General features: G+C 32.6%; 1 protein-coding gene across 1 annotated transcript in view; it reads left to right on the forward strand.

Moving 5' to 3' along the window:
- Positions 1 to 17,944, forward strand: part of LOC124361647 (adiponectin receptor protein-like) — a 49,459-nt gene extending 31,515 nt beyond the window's left edge. Inside the window, 6 exon segments of the mRNA XM_046815627.1 lie at positions 2,338 to 2,553; positions 2,555 to 2,612; positions 8,502 to 8,682; positions 10,965 to 11,152; positions 13,229 to 13,422; positions 16,736 to 17,944. Of these exon segments, the coding sequence (XP_046671583.1) occupies positions 2,338 to 2,553; positions 2,555 to 2,612; positions 8,502 to 8,682; positions 10,965 to 11,152; positions 13,229 to 13,422; positions 16,736 to 16,867 (969 nt within the window). The 3' untranslated portion in view covers positions 16,868 to 17,944.
- The last annotated feature ends 2,829 nt before the right edge of the window (positions 17,945 to 20,773 follow it).

Below are 20,773 nucleotides of genomic sequence, written 5' to 3' on the forward strand. Positions count from 1 at the left end.
TACTTATATCTAATGTACAAATTTATCATAGTATTCCTAACCCTATTTAGTTCAGGTTTAGACCATTTATTATTTGTTTTCTTGCTTCTACCATAAATTAAATTTACTTTTTTATTTTTTACAGGACAATAAATATTAAAATTAGTAACAACATCCATAAAATGATCAAAGGTAACACCAGCATCTTCAACCTCAAACAATCTGAGCCAGTTCAAATTATTTAAACTACTGACAAATTGATCAATATTGCCTTTTCTCATCAGCCTAAAGCGAATTCTTTTTGGGACATGCTCAGGCTGTCTTACAACTATGGCATCTGTATTTAACCAGATAAAATCATGGTCAGATACTTTAAAGCTGCCTATGTTGGACTGTAATCTAATATTAGTTGCCAGATTATCAAGGCAGTCAAACCCCCCCTAGGATTGTCAGTTTGTTACCCCTAGTAGGAGTAAAATTTGTTAAGTGGAGGTCAAAAGACTTAAGCAAGTTGTTAAGCATTCTACTCTCCTTTGAATCACTTAATGTACATACATTAAAATCAGACTCTAAAATTACTTTAACATGGTCAGAATTATCCAGAACTTAACTTAAAAAAATTTCAAGTACCTCTAAAAACATTGATAATTTAGAACTTGGTGTTCTGTACAGTGATATTAAAATTACTGGTTCTTTACTTTCTAATTTTATAGTAGCAACTTCAAAAACACCAGGTTTACAAAACTCATCAACATTTAATTCCGCAACACAAATGTCTTCCTTAACCAGCACGTTAGCGCCACCATAGTGTTGTTGTCGGCAGTAGGTAGCAGCCCACTTGTAGCCTTGAGGGATGTACAGGGGTACCTTGTGTGGAGATAGCCTGTGCTCATTGACAAGGGCAACATCAAAGTCATGTTCATGTAGAAGGAGAGTAAAGTCTTCAAGCTTGTTGCGAATAGATTGCAAGTTAATATGCACAACCTTAAACCCAGCATTAGGAACAGTTGGGTTAGGAACACAACTTCTATCCTATCACTCATGAAGAAGTCCGTCCATCTGTCTTTCTGTCTGCACAATATCTCAAAAATGAACTGACCTAGAGACTTGAAATTTTGCATGAAACTTAATTTGTATATTAGCAACAAAGAATTAATTGGTGGCTGAATTCATTCACTTCATGGGATTTGGCTAGGCGTTAGCAGATATTTTTGCATTGGTCTTATGGGTTTAACCACAATGGCAATGAGAAAATATGGATTTTGAGTTTAGCTCCAGTTCACCTTCCTTTTATTGCAGTATCTGGTATCTGTCGCTGTCTCAGACTTGACTTCAGGAATCTGAAGTCATCCGTCTGAAGACATCCAAAAAGATGGGCGACGAAGAAATTGAAAAAGAACTTAAACATCGTTTTAACATCAGAGACACCCTGATGTACAAAATACAATAATATAGAATAATCTAGGTGAAGAAACAGTCTCATCAGATACACAATTTTATTGTTACAGCACGATTTCAGATTCCAGGAGTCAAATATGAGACAGTATCAGATACCAGACGCTGTAATAACAGGAAGATGAACTGGAGCTAAACTCAATATTCAAATTGAATCAACCCTTCGTAATATAGCTTTGTTAAATGAGCAAAATAAATTCTGCAAAATAGCAGAATAAATAAATTTGTTGATAATCAAGCACATTCCTATAAGATTTTAACATGTGTAAATTATTCATACATTACAAGAAAAATAATAGAGTGGAAATTCCATCGTAAAAGTTGTTGACAAGATCTGATTGCAGCATCCCCTTGTGTTGTAGTACACTCCCTGCTTCACCGAACTTTTTACTATTCAAATATTGCTATGAAACCTAAGTTAATGAACAAAAATGTAAATCATATGGATCATCAAGTTATCTTGTTAAAAATCATTTGCAAACTTTAAATTTTGTACGAAATTTTATTTTTACATTAACAATAATAAGTTCTATGATAGTGTAGTCTAACCACATAATTTGACTGATCTTCCATAAAGCGTATCCTTCAGTAGGTGCACACATCGAGAATGAAATGATCTATAAGAAATTTTACATGCAACCTTAGCAAAGCCAGTTAAGCGACACATGGTGTGCTTTACACCTACCTAGATATATTATTATTGTATTATAATGATTTCATTTGCATTTTTAGGTAGAAATATGTATTTATTTAACATTATTTATAATTTTGGGAGGGAATGACATGGACCAGAGTATACAGACTGATATTGTAGCTAAACAAGCAGAGGATTTTTGTACAAGGTGTCAAAGGTGTCTTTATTCATCTATAAACTTGTCTGATAGACTAAAATGTGTCTTCCAGGCGACAGTAGAGGTGCTAAAGGCCCAAATGGGAGGAGATGACATGGACCTGAGTACATTGGCTCATAATGCAGCTGAGCAGGCAGAAGAATTTGTGCGCAAAGTCTGGGAGGCATCCTGGTCCGTATGTCACTTCCGCAGTTTACCGAGGTGGCTACAGGACAACGACTACCTACACGCTGGCCACCGTCCTCCTCTCCCCTCCTTCTCTGCATGTTTTCCGCTCGATATTCCGCATTCACTCTGAAACTGGAAATATATGGACACACTTGCTCGGTTTGTACTCATGTATAATTAGTCTGTAATTCCTAGAAGATTTATTCTTATTGAAGTCTTTATAATGTTTTATATTGTAAGTAAAAACATAAACAGTAAGGTATACTTTGAGTTAATGTTTATCTTACTGTCAAAAGTATTGTAAGTTTTTTGAGATATAGAACATGTATTATTTTCCTCTCAACCGTATTGTAGCTCACTAATGCTCACACTGATGAGTGGGTCATACTCATTGAACTCTCGAAAGTCAAGTATCCAAACTGTCTTGATCAATCTTGGAATAAATTTAGGTCTTGTCGAGTATTTAGTCAGACAGCTATAATGTTCATACTAAAAGGATATATTCCTTAAGAACTTAGAAGCTACTACTAATGGCTTGTAGTATATTTAGGTTTAGAAACCAGATCACATTCCTGAGTGAACCTCTCATACTACGTGTCCTGTGATATTTTCATTATGCTGTGGTCCTCTTGGAAGAACAAGTAAAGCACAATTTGATAAATTGAAAGAGCTTAATTGTGAGGTTTATAATTTGCATTATTCTAAAAAGCTTTAGAAACCTTCAAGCCATATGAGAATGACATTTCCTCAACATAGCTCCATTGCAACGTGTTTGTAAATCCGGTCCCTGTTGCTGACAATGGAATTATTTAGAGTGAGCCAAAAGTCCCACTATACTGGATTATTTCCTCGGGAATAAAATTTAGAGAAAAAAGTTTAAAATTAAAATTTTATCGTTTGAAAAACTCTATCCATTTTGTAAAATGGGGTTTTTATTCTCATGGGGACCCAAGTTTTATTGGTTTTGGTATTTAAAATGGGGACCCATATTTTTTACCATGGATTTTTGTTCTATATAAAAAAACTGAAATTTTGTGTGTTTAATTCTGATTATTTCTAAAAACATAACATAGAAAAACTTAGAGTACAATAATTGTTTTTACAAGTACCAGCGTTTTGAAGAGTGAATAATCAAATGAAAAGTAGACTAAATGTGGAAGTGTAACTATTGTTTTATTTAGAATTTAGATTTACAGAAAAATGTGTTTCTGTAGAAAAAACAGACACTAAACAGTCTCACAGAGAAATATTGTATAATATTGAAGAATAAAAGTTTGTAAACATTATTTTTTACATTCTAAATCTTTATACTTATCAACAAAATAATTATATTCTATCTCTTGCTTTATAGTGAACTATGATGTCCTAACTTATAATTCCAGGAACATTCTGAATTAAATATTTAAAATTTAAAAATTAAAATTAAAATATTTATAAAGAGAATAAAAAGAACATATAACAATGTTACGTATAATCAAATTCTTGATGCTAGAGCTAAGTAATGTTAAGTTTTTTTTTAATGTTACAGGTTTAGTAAGGGATACTCACCCTTCCCACCATAGCAACATTGTGTGTAATATGTGTTTAAAATTTAACTGTTTCCAGACATCATTTAATTTTTCTGGCATTCAAATTCAGCAAATTACCTTTTTTTTGTATAATCTTGTATAATTTTGTTTCATGTATAGACATTATAGTTAAGGTGAGTCTATTTTATTATACTGAATTCAATCTTATAGAATTCAAAGATGCTATTCATTTTGCAGGATATTAAAACTTTTCAGGTATTATAAATTTTCTTCTGGTTGTTTTCTTGAAGTTTATCTACAGTTGAATTGTGTCAACGACTTCTTCAAGATTTCTACTCATTATGCAATTTGCTGTTATCGTCCATCGGTTTAAAAACACAAACCCGACACACATAAAAGTAAAATCAATCATTTGTACCCATATGGTGGGCACAAAATATTATTCCCAACTCACTCTCAATATGTCCAGTTGAAATTTGACCTATGATTTCACTGCTTTTCCTATCTTTACGATCATGTGGAATGTAGAATTTATGTTGTCATTGGTACAGTAGAGAGATCTCTCATGTTCTAACGTTGACAGCATTGTACTGATAATTGCTTAGTGTATTTTTATATCAGTTTAAAGCGTTTGATTGTGTAAATCATAACATTTTGTTAAATCAGTTAAACATGGATTCTGTGTTCAAAGCATCCCTTAAGAATTTTAAAGTCAAAATTAAGCACTAGAAAGATAACGGATTTAACAAATTTTGCCAAGAATCTATCCTTGAATAAATTCTTGTTATATGTAAATGCTATGATCGTTGTGTGGATAATGATAAATAATTAAGATATAGGTCAGGATAACTAACTACAATAGTGTTATAGTTAAAAAGTTAATCGTTGTGTTGTATTTTCTTAAACTTTAAATTTGTGAACAAATTTTAAAAAATCTAAATGTCAAACTTAGTGTGACATAGCTAAATCACTGTTTTGCTACTTAGGGGAACTCAACCCAAATTTATGTTGTCAGACTCATATTTCAATTTGTTCCTGACATTGTTTTTGTAGGTTCCTACATTTACATTTATTTCTTTATGGAGTTACTATTCAATAAATAATTCCCTTTGAAATTATTTTCAGTACATATTACATTTTTCTGTTGGAAAACATTATTATGTTAGCTAGTTATGTTTCTAAAAAAATGTGTTGATTGAGCTTTATGGGTGCTTTGTCCTGTGTATATATTATCTTCATCGGGACTGCAAGACAAATTCAACTATGGCACCAGAAATTTCATATGAAAAGGGCTACAAGTAAACCGAAGTAGACTTTCGACACCTATGTATTTGTATTTTCTTGATCAGGACAAGGAAAACCCAGCTATGGTGTCAGAAATACTGTATAATTAATTTGAACCAGAAATGCTCCTACATGTGCAAAGCATTAAATAAGAGCCAGGTTAAACTCTGATCCTCTTAACCATGAACACTGCAGTTATACATAGTTGATGTATACTTACATGATAAGTGTTTTAAGTGTTATAAAGACTGTGATTTAAAAAATTACGTTTGTAGCCGCGGATAACAGCTAGTATTACAATAAATTAACAGATTCAACTAATCAATAACCAGAATATAAGAATGTGTTAAGGACCTTGTTTTAAGCTGTTTCTAAAATGAAGTACTCAAATGACATCCTTTCAAGGAGATACTGCATTAATCCTACTCATTATCCAAGTAAAAGTGGTGGGGAGTTATCTTCGAGTATGACATCTAATTCACCAACTTTCTGGTTGTCTTGTTGTTTTGTCCATGTAGAACACTTTTGAAGGATAAGAAGGTTATGCCATTAGGTATTCTGCTATCTGGATCGTACATGTTTAGCAAAGCCTTGCAATAGCCTCCAGCGTTGTAGGTGACTTGATGTGTCCATGTGATGGGGTTGTCACAGTTCTAAGTCCAGATTTAGGTTTGATGTTTGTTTTTATTGGTCTCAATTGCTCTAATTGCCAATAATTGCTTTGTGTGCATTGTTACACTCAACAGTTAATCCATCCTCCAAATGAAATGATAAAGAAGTCTAATGGTCTAAGAAGTCTAATAAGGTAATGAAGTCAACAAATGAAATTATATAAGAAGTGTACTGTATGGAAATAATTTGCTGGATCTATTTGCATTTTAAATAATGTAATTGTTACAAGAGGTGGAACATCCTGATTGCCATTTTAGTGTTGTTTATTTATATACCAGCTTGATGTTCATGTTTTGTTTGTTCTTACCATTTTTCATCAATATTTTCTTCAACGTCCTATTGTTTTCTTTGTATGAAACAGCTCAAAATTCATTTTACGAGGTCTGTCCAAAAAGTATCCGACCGCCGACCAGTAGGTGGCCGCGGCGTAACTGACCGGCTCATACCGGTTATTTGAGGGGAGGGGCGAGCCTACTCCTTCCCATATTAGGCATTGAATACGATCCGGTCACTCAGTGAGTCACAGCGCTCTGTTCCGTACAGTACTGCCATGTGTGTGCGTCGCATTTCAATATGACTGAACGTGTTGAGGAGCGCATTTGCATTAAATTTTGCCAAAAACTTGGCCATTCAGCATCAGAGACGATTACTATGATACGGAAAGTTTATGGTGAGGTGTCTATGGGCGATACACAAATAAAAGATTGGTTTAAAAATGGCCGCCTATCAGTGGAGAGTAATGACCGATCTTGCAGGCCTTCAACGGCCATAAACACTGAAAATGTGAATGTGTTCATGCAGCAATTAATGAAAACCGTCGATTGACTGTCCGAGAGCTGGAAGAAGATTTAGGAATACCAATCGTCAGTTAGTAACATTTTACACAAAGATTTAAAAATGAACCGTGTTTCGGTAAAATTTGTTCCTTGGCTGCTGACAGAAGACCAAAAGAACTGTTGACTTGAAATCGCACAGGACAATCTGGATTTGATAAAAAGTGACCCAGGGCTATTTAATAAAGTTATTACTGGTGATGAGTCATGGGTTTATGGCTACGACCCTGAAACAAAGGCTCAATCTTCATAGTGGAAAACTCGTGAAGCGCAACGGCCGAAAAAAGCAAGACAAAGTCGAAGCAATGTCAAGACAATGCTGACAGTTTTTTTTACCAGGACGGCGTTGTTCATCACGAATATGCTCCAAGAGGCCAGACAGTGAATAAAGAGTATTATCTTGAGTTCCTAAGGCGGCTACGAGATGCAGTGCGAAGGAAACGACCTGAACTGTGGACAAGCCGTGACTGGATCCTGCACCACGACAATGCGCCAACTCATTCCTCAAATCTTATTGAGCGTTTTTGGTCAAACACGACAGCCTCCCTACAGTCCTGACATAGCTCCTTGTGACTTCTGGCTATTTCCGAAATTAAAAATTCCTTTGAAAGGAAAAAGATTTGACGATGTTGAACAAATAAAACAAAATGCGATGGAGGACCTGTTAGCCATTCCGCAAAATGAATTTAAGGAGTGTTTCCGGAAGTGGGAGGAGCGTTAGAATAAGGTAGTGGCTTGTGGAGGGGAGTACTTTGAAGGGGACCAGATTGCTGTTGCTGCCGAGTAACGTCAGTTCATGTCAGACGTTAAGGTCGGATACTTTTTGGACACACCTCATACAATCCCTGTGCATTAGTCATTGCACTATTATTCATTATATACGAGTTAACTGTTTTAGTAAACCTGTTTGTGATGAACATCACTTTCACTGTCTGAAAAGTTTTCTAATGTTTGACGAACGACTTCACTCTCACTTTGTATACTTTACTCATTGCTAGATTATATATTACATAAATCATTCTATATAGACAACAAATTTGAAATTCAAATGAGAAGAAATTGTCTTTATCGAGATAATGAGTTATCAAAGCGATGTTTGAACCCCAAAAGGACAAACAGAAAACAATATCAGATGACAAACTATTGTTCTGTGTAATCACAGCAGCTGCCAAAAACTTCACACACTATCCAGAAATAAACTTTTATACTGAGTAAAAAAGATAAGCACTTGAAACTGACCCAAGTGTTGAGATGAAACTTAAATGCAATACAGTAAGGAACACATTTTACTCGTAGAAGCACCTGCTCAGGATATCCTGCTCAACTCTGAGTTAATCTCTATGAAGTTTGCGAGAATCCAAGCCTGCTGATCAGAACAGTTGATTTATTGTTGCTGAAATCAGAAACAAAAAGGCACAACTACAGTAGACTTAGGACTTAGGTTTGTGAAAAACAAAGCCACTTAGGGGTTCTTAGTAATAAGTTAAACATTATGAAGTAGTGAACAGAATAAAAAAAAGCTTGTACACACATAATGGAGTTTTAATTACTGACTGTGTATGTTGGGCAAGTTTTCACCAAGATGTAACTGGGATTATGAAACTATTATGCAAAATTGATTTATGCTGTTTTATAATATACAAACTTTATAGTAAGTTATAAAACTTATCTAATTGTTAGTAAGCTAAATTAAATTAAGAGAGAATGACAGAAACCTGTGCTTGTTTTAGGCTGTGTGGCATTTATTGGTGTGGCTATCTACTTTCTATCAAGGCCCTCTATAGAAGTGAACCTACAGGAAAAGCTTGTGTTTGCTGCATACTTCGCCGGAGCAATTGTTTGCCTCGGCTTCTCATTTGCTTTTCACACAGTCCACTGCCATTCGCAGAGTGTTGGCAAGCTGTTCAGCAAGTGAGTAATGTTCCTCATTAAAGTAATTTCATCATAGTCTGATGTGATTTTTTTATTTCAAAAACTTTGTCAAGCAGATTTTAAAGCTGCTGAATTACTTTTGTTACCAGCTAAAGAAGCTGGTTTAGGAAATACTGTACTACAATTCCATTCACACTACTAATATCATCTTACCAAAATAGGAATGTCAATGATGTAGATGCCTGAGATGTTTTCTTACTTTGAAACAAAAAAAGTTTTCATTAATAATTTTAAGAGCCGGCTTTAGTGAAATGAAAATGAGTCTTAAGTTTTAATACTCATAAAAACTATGTTAAACTTTAAAAAAACGTACACTCTTATTTTAGTTTGTTGAATTATGAGATGTGTTATTTTGAAAATATGACTAATACGTATCCTAACATTTTTTACTTTTTCATGTAAATGGTTTACTTTTTAAATATTTACACTATAAAGCTCAAAAAAGTTTCAGATTTTTTTCTCAACAACAAACTAACCTTTCAAGCCAGCTGTTTTTTACAGTGTATTGCATCCGTAGTATTGCCGTAGTAGTATTTTGCAATTTTTATTAAAATTTGTAGTTTGTAATGTAAAACATAGTAAGTTAGATATAAATACTTATATAATTCTTTTAGTGTATTATTATAAAATGACAGTCAAAAACAGAAGATCTTTATTATATTAAGATGTTTATAAATTTAACTATGATACTCAAGGCAACACAGGTTCTAAATAAAGCCTTTGTGAGATTGAATTAGTATTGTTTGTGTCTCAAGATTGGGTAATTTCTTAAAGGCCTCATACAAAGTTTACCAAAAATTGCTTCACGATAGGTAATATTTACACAATTGTGATTATTCTAAATAGTAATTCTGGAACCAAAATAAAAGAATTAGTGAGAATTTTATTGAAATTGTGATATAATGTAATAAATAAGGATTATTTTATCAAAACAAATCAAAAGGTAAATTAAATTTTGTTTTCTTTGTTAAGGGTACTCTGAATCGCATTTAATCATAATTTTAGCTATATTACACATTACACAATTATTTGTTTGAAGTTTATTTTTGACGATGGATGGATTGTGAAGGAAACAGGATTTTCCGTACATTTGCCTATTTGGGGGATCGAACTGCTCTCAACGAAATTGTCTAATCAATGTTTGAGTGTCACTAGTGGTATGGGGCTGAGCATTGTCATGGAGCAACACAATTCTGTTACTGAGAATTCCACTTCGTTTGTTTTGAATTTTCCGCCTTAGTTTTCTTAGGGTTTCACAATACCTTGCCGCATTAATGGTTTTACCTCTTGGGAGAAAAACAATCAGCAAAACACCTTTCCGATCCCAAAAGAACAGTGCACACAATTGCGTGTGTTGCCAATCCATTGCCTGCTATTCAGATTCCGGTGTGACATGACGGACCCAAGTTTCATCACCCATCATAATTTTGTTTAAAAAATCCTCACCATCAACACTGTACTGTGTGAAAAAAAAATCTAAGCACTTCCAAGTCTCTTGGTTTTGTGCATGTCAGCGAGCAATTTTGGAACCCATCGGGAACACAGCTTGCGATAACCTAAGCGGTCCGTAACAATTTTTTATAAAAGAGTGTGTGAAATTTGTTGGAAATCGTCAGATGCTGTTGTTATAGTAAAATGTCTTGATTTTTTTGTAAACTGCCCTTACGAGAATCATTGGTGACGAGAGGAGGCCGACCACTCCGATAAATTTCAGCGGGTTTCACATTCCTTGCCTTCAAATATCTTATTACAGAACGAATCGGTGGGATCACTAATTGTCTTAAACATTTAAAACATTCTGAGAAAACTAAAAACACAACATAGAACAACTAAAATAGTGTGAGTCGATAGCCAGTGAACAAGGTCGACTAGTGCAATGTGCGGAACACCGATTGCAGCGCTAAGACTGCAGTAGAATGAAATGGTACTTACTTTCTGAAAACGCCTCATAACTTGGTATTCTTAGGCTTGCCTCTCCCCCAAATAAATGAATTAAATACAGTTCAGATGAAAGTATTTGGTTTCTTTGTTGATTTTACTGAACCGACTTTGACCGCCGAAATCATTGTCTCATACCGAAATTTCGTTTACCGCAGACATCTAACCCGCAATGCTGGACTGCAGTCATGTAACATGTTCTACTCTATTTTCTATCCAATAATAGAATATATCCTGCTTTTATAAGACAGATTAGTGGCTAATAAATGCTATGACATTATATTTTTAATCATTAGATGAAGACTAGTTTTTCATCCCAACAGGTTGGATTATTGTGGTATTGCCTTACTGATCACTGGATCATTTGTGCCGTGGCTGTACTATGGTTTCTACTGCCACTTTCAGTCCAAGGTGATCTACCTGAGCGTAGTGATAACACTAGGGCTCAGCGCAATGATCGTCTCACTGTGGGACAGGTTCAGTGAGCCAGCCTTCAGGCCCATAAGAGCAGGTCAGTTCTATAACCTATTGTTATTTTCTTTGTTGTAATTTATACCATGACATTATTGAATATGCTTTGTCATACCATTATGGCAAAAATAATTAGATTTTTGGTTATCCCATGTGTTAATTGTTGTTGTTATATGTAATTGGTATTTCATAGTGTCCTAGTCCTATTTATAATTTTAATTGTACTTTGTAAATTGTGTTATATTGTCTTTACAATGTTTTATTAGAAGGAAATGTCTTTTTACCTAAATTTTATTATTTTTTGTATTCTAAGATTGAATAATTAATTACAATATGTTACTTTAATTCCATTCTACTTGTTACAAGACGCTTTGTAATTATTAGAAACATCATAAAATTTGGCATTTATATGTAGATTACCTATGTTACTTTCACATTTTACAATTATTTAAGTTTGATAGTATTTTTGTATCATTAATATTGGTAACTTGTTATAAATAAGTAAAACGTGATATATTTTTTATATTTTATCAACAACAATAACAAATCTGGCAGAATGAGTGGAAACTAAAACTGGAATTATTTTTAAAAGCTGTATTTCATTTTTTTAAATATAAAAACCTTATTTTCTTTCAAGTACTCTCCAAACGGTGCTTCCACTGTTCGAAATATTTTTTGTACGTATCTTCAGCAATGGCTAACAGGCCCTTGTTCACTTTTTTCTTGATGTTGTCTATTTTGTTGAATCTGAGTCCTTTCATATTCCTCTTCATGTGTTGAGTTAGGTCAGGTGTGTAAGGTGAGTGGGAAATAGAACCATGCCTTTTTTTGTCAAAAAATGGTTAACAGAGATGCAGGTGCATTGTCATGATGGAAAAATCAATCTCCAATCTGCCACAAATAATTTGACAAAAACTGCTGTGCAATCTTCTTAAAAGTTCCAAATAAAAAGCTTGATTAATGGTCTGGCCTGGAGGAATAAACTCTAAATGAAGTATCCCACTCACATAAAAAAGCAAAGAGCATTGTCTTGATGTTGACGACCTTTTTTTGCACTCATTTTCATTAATGACCTTCAACAGGAAATTGGGATTGGTTTCAAGTTGTACTTTCAAATCACAACATGTTTCATCTTTTTCATGTTTTCATGTTTCATCACATCTTTTTATTTTCAGTCAATACACAAGACATAAACTTGGCACAGACCCTTCTTATTCTAAAATCATCAGATAAAATACACTGAACCGAGCTCCAAGATAACCCAATAATCTATGATATTTATCAGTGGTCTGCCGATGGTCTGAAAGCACAATTTCTACAATTTTTAGAACATTTTGATCTGTTTAGGCAGTTAATGGACGTCCAGCACAAGGCTTATCATCAGTGGACATGTTACCATTTTTAAATCGAGAAAACCACTCATACACTTGAGTTTTTGCCATACTGGCATCTTTTTAAGCTGTGTTCAATATTAAAACAGTTTTAACGCATTTTACCGAGTAAGAAACAAAATTTCACAGCTGCACATTGTTCACTTGAACTTGCCATATTTTTATTTGTAAATTTGGTATAAAACTATATTAATTTACCAGCTAATTCTCAAAATTTGTATATTTTTAGAGTATTCCTTCTTTGTAGCGTTTTTCTACAAATAACCACCAGAAGGATGGTTATCTCCAAATTATAATAAATGCTTATATTCCATATGAAAAATATCATTTTCAGTCAGTTTTGATGTTTGATTGATTTATTAGATCATTAAACATTTACATGCAATAGATCAAGTCAAATATAAAACAATTAAATAAATACAGTACTATATATTATTATGTAATAAAAGAGTTTTAAATAAAATACTATTTACATCAGTATTGTAAAATTCATGCAGTTAATATAAGGGTCTGTTAAATAACCTATTTCTTAAATAGTGCTTTAAATCTGCCAAGTGGCAAATCATGTGACTTCCTAGAGAGTTTGTTAAATAAGGTCTGACACATAGGAAGACTTGAACCTAGTTAACCTAATATAATATAGTTCATGAATATAGTGGGAAAATGCAACCTTTCAACAAAGGTATACAACTAAAGATAATTTAGACCTACTTGATTATTTGCAGGAGTGTTCACTGTTTTCGGGCTGAGCGGAGTGGTGCCTGCAATTCACTATGCTATCAGTGAGGGCTGGGTAAACGCCATCAGTCATGCGTCCCTCGGTTGGCTCATCCTCATGGGGCTGTTGTACATTTTAGGGGCTGCACTATACGCTTGGCGAGTACCCGAACGTTTCTTCCCCGGCAGGTGTGATATTTGGGTAAGTGTGTGTAATGTTGGTAAGTCATTCCTGATCTTGTTATTTCCCAATTGGTGTTAAGAGGTCTGTGTACATTTCTTGCCATACCTTTCAATTTCAACAGATATTACGGGATTACTATAAACACTCCATGTATGGATTACTTATGGGGATTACTTTTGTATATACTAAAATAGAAATGATTGAGTTTTTGTCAAAGTCTATATTAACACTTTGAGTGCCACGGGTACTTTCCGAAGGCATATGCATAAAGTGCCACGCTGTTTTTAGCATATTTGTAAGCTTTTGGGAAAAAAGCTGTTGTAAAATAACTACCAAACAGATTTCCATAATTTTGTTGTTGTTTTTTTTCTTATTAAATGCAGAATATGATACATATCGTTACAAATAAAATTTGATTTAAAAAAATAAAAAATTTCAATATTTATAAAAAAAGTTTTTTACTTTTGTATAAAAAGTTAAGTTTCGACCTAATTTGTGTGTATACGGTATTTTTAAGATTTTTTTCTTTATACCATGATAAAGGCCATATGATTATAAATAAAACCCATGTGTAATATCTTAATATAAAATTTTAAAAACATGGCATTATATGTATTAACAAAATGCTGCCCGGTACCGACATTTTATAAACTGTACTCCATTTGTCAGAGTTTAGAAATTACTTAGTAATAATGATGTAGTTTTCCCAATAAATCTAATAAAACATTAATACAACACAAATAATTATGATTAGTAAATTTAGAAACTAATACTTGCTAACATATTTACATAAAAGTTTACATTTACTAAATAATAACCCTAATAATATTTACACTGAAAATTCACGTTTTTCGCTTGAACACAACTCAAATCATACATTACTTTTGTAAAAAAATACAGTAAAATACTATATAAGTTACTATTTTATTTTGTATTAACTCAAATGCTTGGTTATCGGCACATAAACAACAAGAAAGGCCGTTACGCAACACGGTACTCGTCTGCTACGTCGCGTGACTGTAAGACAGAATCATCGTACAGGTACTTATCACAATCACAGCCCACTATTTTTGGACGAGTTTTTCCTTATCAGAGATCAAAATAAACTTCATTATACTTCCTTCTTCCATAATGAATAGAAAAATACTCGATGAGTCATACTTCTTATCTCCAAATCGTCTCCAAATAGACACACGAATGACCTGACATTTCCGAATAATGAAACGTTGTTCTTATAGTTTTTGATTTAATTGATTGTCGTAATAACTTTTACATTCCAAAATAGGTTAAATAAAGTCAGTTGTTTTTAACAATGTAATTTATTTTGTCCCCCGATAAGGAAAACTCGTCCAAAAATAGTGGCTTCTTGATAAGTACCCAAACAACATAAGTTTCACAGATAAAATAGTAGAGAAACAACATAAAACTCGTATTTATTGATAGTTTGGAACCTATTGAATACAGCCGTCTGATTATTTGGCCCAAATAATCTTGTACTATATATAAAATACTATCGAAATACGAAACGTCAAAATTGGAGACGCTGGCACTTTATGCACTTTTCGTAGCGTCAAAATTAGCGACGCTGTGGCACTCAAAGGGTTAAAGAAATATACATCTCATAGTTAACAATACTGTATACAATAATTCTGAAAATTTTGTAGAAAAATTCTATTGATTTATTTTAATTTATTACAAGACTTCCCAGAATGCATTAAAAACATTGTAAGGCCGGCAATACACGTAGAGGTATACCGCAGAGGTTTGCCTGTCTTGTTTATCTATATGCAATGAAACTTCAGAGGGGAACAAACCTCCGGAATTGAGTCAGGTGAAATGGACAAGTCATATTATCTACTGCTGAGGTGACCAGGAGATTATCTACCAGTGGGTCAGTGGTATTGTCAGTTGTAACTAGACAAGCACAGAGAGGGGGTGCTTTATGTGGTTCCTCTGTTTTAATTGTTTTACACGTTAATGGTTTGCTTTTGATTTTTTTATGTGTTTTTGTTTCGCTTCAGTTTAGTCTATTTGTGTATGTTTATTCGTTTTAAGTATTAAACATGTCATTGCGGAAAGACAATATAGTTTTGAAAAACAATCTGAACCTTGTCTGTACTTCCTCTTTCCTCATATCTTATATAACAAATTGAGTGAGTGTACCAATTTCTTTTTAATAACCAATCTATACATTATGGAATTTTTCTTTTAATCTTAACACTAGTAGCTATCACCAATCGAAATTTCCACGTCTACTCGCTGCCTACAATCGCTGCCTGGCACAAAATTTATGGTATCCAAGCTTCCTTATAACAATTTCATTAAGTAAACTTCATGAAATTTGTGGGAAATGTTCCTATAGTTCAGTTATTGTGAGATGGCGATTTTCAGAAACTTTGTCATTGACTTTCAACATCAAATCCTCAGTTGCTAGGCTAGGCCGACTGTTACGACTATGGTCATGAACATTGGCCATTTTCCAAGTCAATACTGCATTCTCAAGTCTTACTCTGCATTCACTCATTATTACATTTCCATAAACTTCACACAGTTGGTGATAGATTTCAATTGGTTTGTTTTTTTGTTAACAAAAACCTTATCAATGAACGCACTTTACAAGTGGTGGAATTTTCAATCGCAGCACACATTTTAATTAATCACAGTAAGAAAAGTAAAAGAGATACAGACTGTGTGCGACTACAGCTGGATGTGTACTGAACGCCAGTGTGTTTTGACACCAAGATGGCGGCTGTATTCCGCCCACTGCTGCTCCATTCAAAAACATTTGTTACTTTCTGGATAGCCCTCATATTAAAAAAAAACTGAATTTGTTACTTGGCTGAATGTTAGTGAAGCGGGTTGACAAATTTTTATTCTGTCTATCAGCATAATATCTTGAGAACTAAGTGAGCATGGTGAAATTTTACATGTAATTTAATGTTTGCATAAGCAACATCATCACTCAGTGGCAGAATTTCTTTTCCGTCCGCAGGATGTATTTAGAATGTCATGGCTGTAGACTTGAAATTATACATGCAATTTCAGAGAAGTCTGTTTCGTGACACATGATCTAGCATACACCATGTTTTAGTAAGCCCAGTCTTTTCCCTCAAATTAATTTAAAATTGTAAGTTATAATCTTAAGATTATTTTATCTTTAAAAGAAAGAAATATTATTGACTGCAATGTTAACATTTGAGAGGTATGAAAGGTTGTAAGCTACTGTTGTTCATATGTTATAAAAGTCCTAGGAATATCATTATGTATGTTATGATTACAAAATACTGTTATGTTCTTTTACACTGTTGTCTCAAGTGGCGTTTGTTGACAGTTCCAGAGCCACCAAATCTTCCACGTGCTGGTGATAGCTGCGGCGTTTGTACACTTTCACGGCATCACAGAGATGGCCATGCATCGGATGTCGATTGGAGAGTGTCTCCCACAGAACCCCATCTCTCTCTGACACACGATCCGCTACATGTAGGCTAATTCACGTCACTTTAAATTACAAACAAAAATTCACCTGTTTTGTTCAATTTTTCCTGTATTAGCAAGTTTTAAAATCAATATAATGTATATTGTCAAATGTCACCAAGAAAATTGTCTCACTAGTCCTTTACACTGATTTAACATTACCACTAATATGCTTTAAAACTTTAAACACAAATATTTCTTTAAATGCAACAAATTGTTACAATCATTATTTCACAGTAGTAATGTCAGAACAGAGTTGTCACGTCTTGTAGTTCAGTAGTCTTTATGCACCAATTAATATTATATTATTTTTATTCAGTGCAAATTTTCTAAATTACATAATGGTCTACTCTATTTTTATTATTAAAAACAACGTATATCTCAAAATAATTCAATAAACTTTTGTATTAAGGATGTTTTAAATAAATTTGACTTTTTTTTATTTGGTATAACCTAACATTTCATTACATTAAATATTTCTTTCGTACAATATTTATTACTAATCTGTTTTTTGATTAGAGATTTGCAAAAATGTTATATATTTTTGTATTGAAGATTTAGTTAGGTTTTTAATTTCAGTCGTATATTTGGCAGTTTATTATACAATGAAATTGCAATACGGTACCGGCATAAATTTGTTTTGTGAAGAAGTAACCCTAGAAGTGGCAAAGCACTTAAAGTAGGTATAAAAGTACTTAAAGAAGAAATGCAAAATTGTAATTCTAGATAATAAAAGACGACATGTCATAAACAATATACATTTACCCTAATTACCAATAGTTACCTAAATTTATATGGCAAATCCTTATTGTATAAATTTTCTTACATATATTATTTACTTTTAAATATTATTCACTACACTTTCTTTCAAACTATACATTTTTATGTTATAGGTCGTATTTGAAAAGCAGTTCTTATTAAGTTGTTAAGCATTTTAGTTCTGTATTATTTTCCTGTTAATAAAGTATACTTTTTTGTACAAATTAAAATAAACAAGGAGAGCTGTTTGGACTGCTGTTAAGATTGCTAATTGTTAAAAAATAAAATGTCGTATTTATCCTTAAAACATGTGTGTTTATTATAAGCCACGGGTCACAGACAATGTGTACATATATTCATAAAGGTCAGATTGATTAAATGTAGTATTTTTATTTGAATTCAGTGATAAATATAAATAAAAAAAACAGTAATGTTTTATATCACTGTATTCATACACTCATAAACTTTCATTTTATATAAAAATCATAATTTACAAATGTTTCCAAATTGCTAAAAACCATGATGCAAAAATATGGTTAAAATTAACTGATAGTGACTTCTTAGAACAAATCTCTAAAAAAAGGATAGGGTGATTTGTATTTGTCCAATGACTTCCAATTCTTCATTACTAGATAATTAGAGCATTGGCCATGCAGCACCAACACATACCATCAACCAAGAACAACAGCATCACAAAACAAATTTTATTCTGCAGCCATAACGACACAGAATACAATGATACCAACTTTAAGCATCATAAGTGAAATACTTCACTCAAAAAAAACTTTATAACAGTGAACTATATGGAATTGACTACTAGAATGGTCGCAACGAGTAATAGTAATTTTCTTCCAAAGTTTATAATATTTTGTAAACTTCTAATAAATAAAAAAAAAGAGTTATGCTGTAATATCCAGCGTATCTTACTGTGTTTATTAGTATATAATAACGTATAGTTAGTCATGAATACCTAAGTTAAATATGTATTTTACAAAACCCTTGTTCCAACAGCTTGAAACAATCATTTTGCTACTAGGAGACTGTTTCCAAAAAGCTTGAAATGAGTCTTTTGCCACATCTAGGGTTAATTACTAGTAATTCTTAATAAACATTTTCAAGCACCAAAATTTATTTTGAGATTAAATTATTAATAATAAAAATAATTTACTACTATGCTTGAAATATTCTGAAAATATAATAAGTCATGTATTTATGTTGAAATTCTAACATTGTAAATCATTTGTACAAAAAAGCTGGAATTACAAATTAGTGGATTTTGTACAAAAGCTCAAAAATTATTAGAAAAGGTTAAAAAAAACTTTCAAGTAAAAGTGCTGAAACCATATATACTTTTTGTTAAGTACAAAGTTGTGCTTCTTTAGTGTATTTTGAATTTATATAAACCTTTCACACATACATAAGATAAAGGAAAGTTGTAAAAAATTCAACAAAACTCTTACAAGCACTATCAAACACTGTTTTTTTTTGTACATAAGAAACTATTAATAAAAATAATGTAATATTATTTCTTAAAAGATTATGAAAACAATTATATATTTATCAGATTTTGAGAGTAATAATATAGCAGTTTAATGAAAAGCTCACAACCGGCTGAAAAAAGCATGCCAGTACAGGAGCAGACAATGCCAGTTCAAGGTTAACTCCTTGGATACTGGCCGAAAATTATAGACTGACCAGGCAAAAAATATGGGTTCTTTTAAGGCGTGGTTTCTATAACATCTCTAACTGTCTAGTGCTTATGGCAACAATTGTAATTTATGTGTATTTTTTTAATAATATTCTCTTTCATTCAAAATCTGTGTAAAATGTATATATTTGATTTAATAATATTTTACTGTACAATCATAACATAAAAAGAGAACAATATTTTATTTTTACAGTGGACTTCAGTTACTGTTATTTTATCTACAATACTGCTATATGGCTGTGTAATTTTAATTACAGTCTGTTATGTAAAATTCTTTAGCATGTAATTTTTAGAATAATTCTATCTCCGTAGTCAAATAACATTTGTATTTAATATTTTGTTTTATTTAGTACCAAAACCACTATCTTTACAAAAATTTGTTTCTGGTTTGTATAAATACTAACTTATTAAACTCTCTGTGCCACAGTTAAAAGATATCAGTTAGTTCGGGAGGTTTTACATTAGTTTGGGCCGTGCTCACAGAGAGCCCCAGCACTATAGGGTTAATAAGTTTTTTTGTGTAATAGTTGAATTAATTTGCTGTTCTGTCTCTGAAAAGTTTTCTGGTTTTCGTTAATATCTCTGAAACTGAAAATGTTTATTTAAAAAGTTTAAACACATTTCAGTAAACAACTTAGCTAGTTATGAAATGGAAAGTCTCAGTTCTTACCACTTCTGAAAATAAATTATACTCTGCATAGTTATACAATTTTTATGATTTTAAAATAATACAAAGTGATATGCCAGACAGATAATTTGGAAACAGAAAAAAACAAAAGTGCACTTTTTTGTTTGTTTTGTTTTTCACGCATCAATTACCCAACTGATTTATACTAAAATTTTATATGGACATTCTTAGGGTCCCTGGTATGAATAGACCTATGCTTATTTTGAAAATCCCCACAGTCTATGCCCCACTGGTCTCTAAATTAGCGAAAAATCCCATCTTTGTCTCTAAATTAGCAAAATATAATTGAAAGAGCTTGTTAAAAGTAATCAAAAGTTCTGTGTAAAGACTGTTTGATGACAGCACAACCACATGTTTAATTATAAGTAGTGGTATAACAGACAAAGTTACCATCTACCTATTACTATGAATATAAAGACCCACCTTAATTGTCTTTTGAGAGAAGTAGGCTTCTCAGACCTGTGTAGTAAATTAAAATGGCCATAAATATACACTGATTTACATATTTTCTTGATAGTGGCAACAAGCTAAACTTAACATTAGTGTCGGAAAAATAATTCACTCGAACCAGAAGTGCTCATACACATACAAAGCCTACGAAAATAAGTGGGAAGCCGTATGTAACTGCTACTTAAATAATATAGTGCTTTCCTGTCAATGCCACGTTAAGTTTTGTACAAAGTACTCTGATCTATAGCAGTTAATTGAGCGTTATGATGATGGTGTAGAGTGCACTACCA

The sequence above is a fragment of the Homalodisca vitripennis genome, chromosome 1, assembly GCF_021130785.1.
Source record: "Homalodisca vitripennis isolate AUS2020 chromosome 1, UT_GWSS_2.1, whole genome shotgun sequence".
Classification (NCBI taxonomy): Eukaryota; Metazoa; Arthropoda; class Insecta; order Hemiptera; family Cicadellidae; genus Homalodisca; species Homalodisca vitripennis.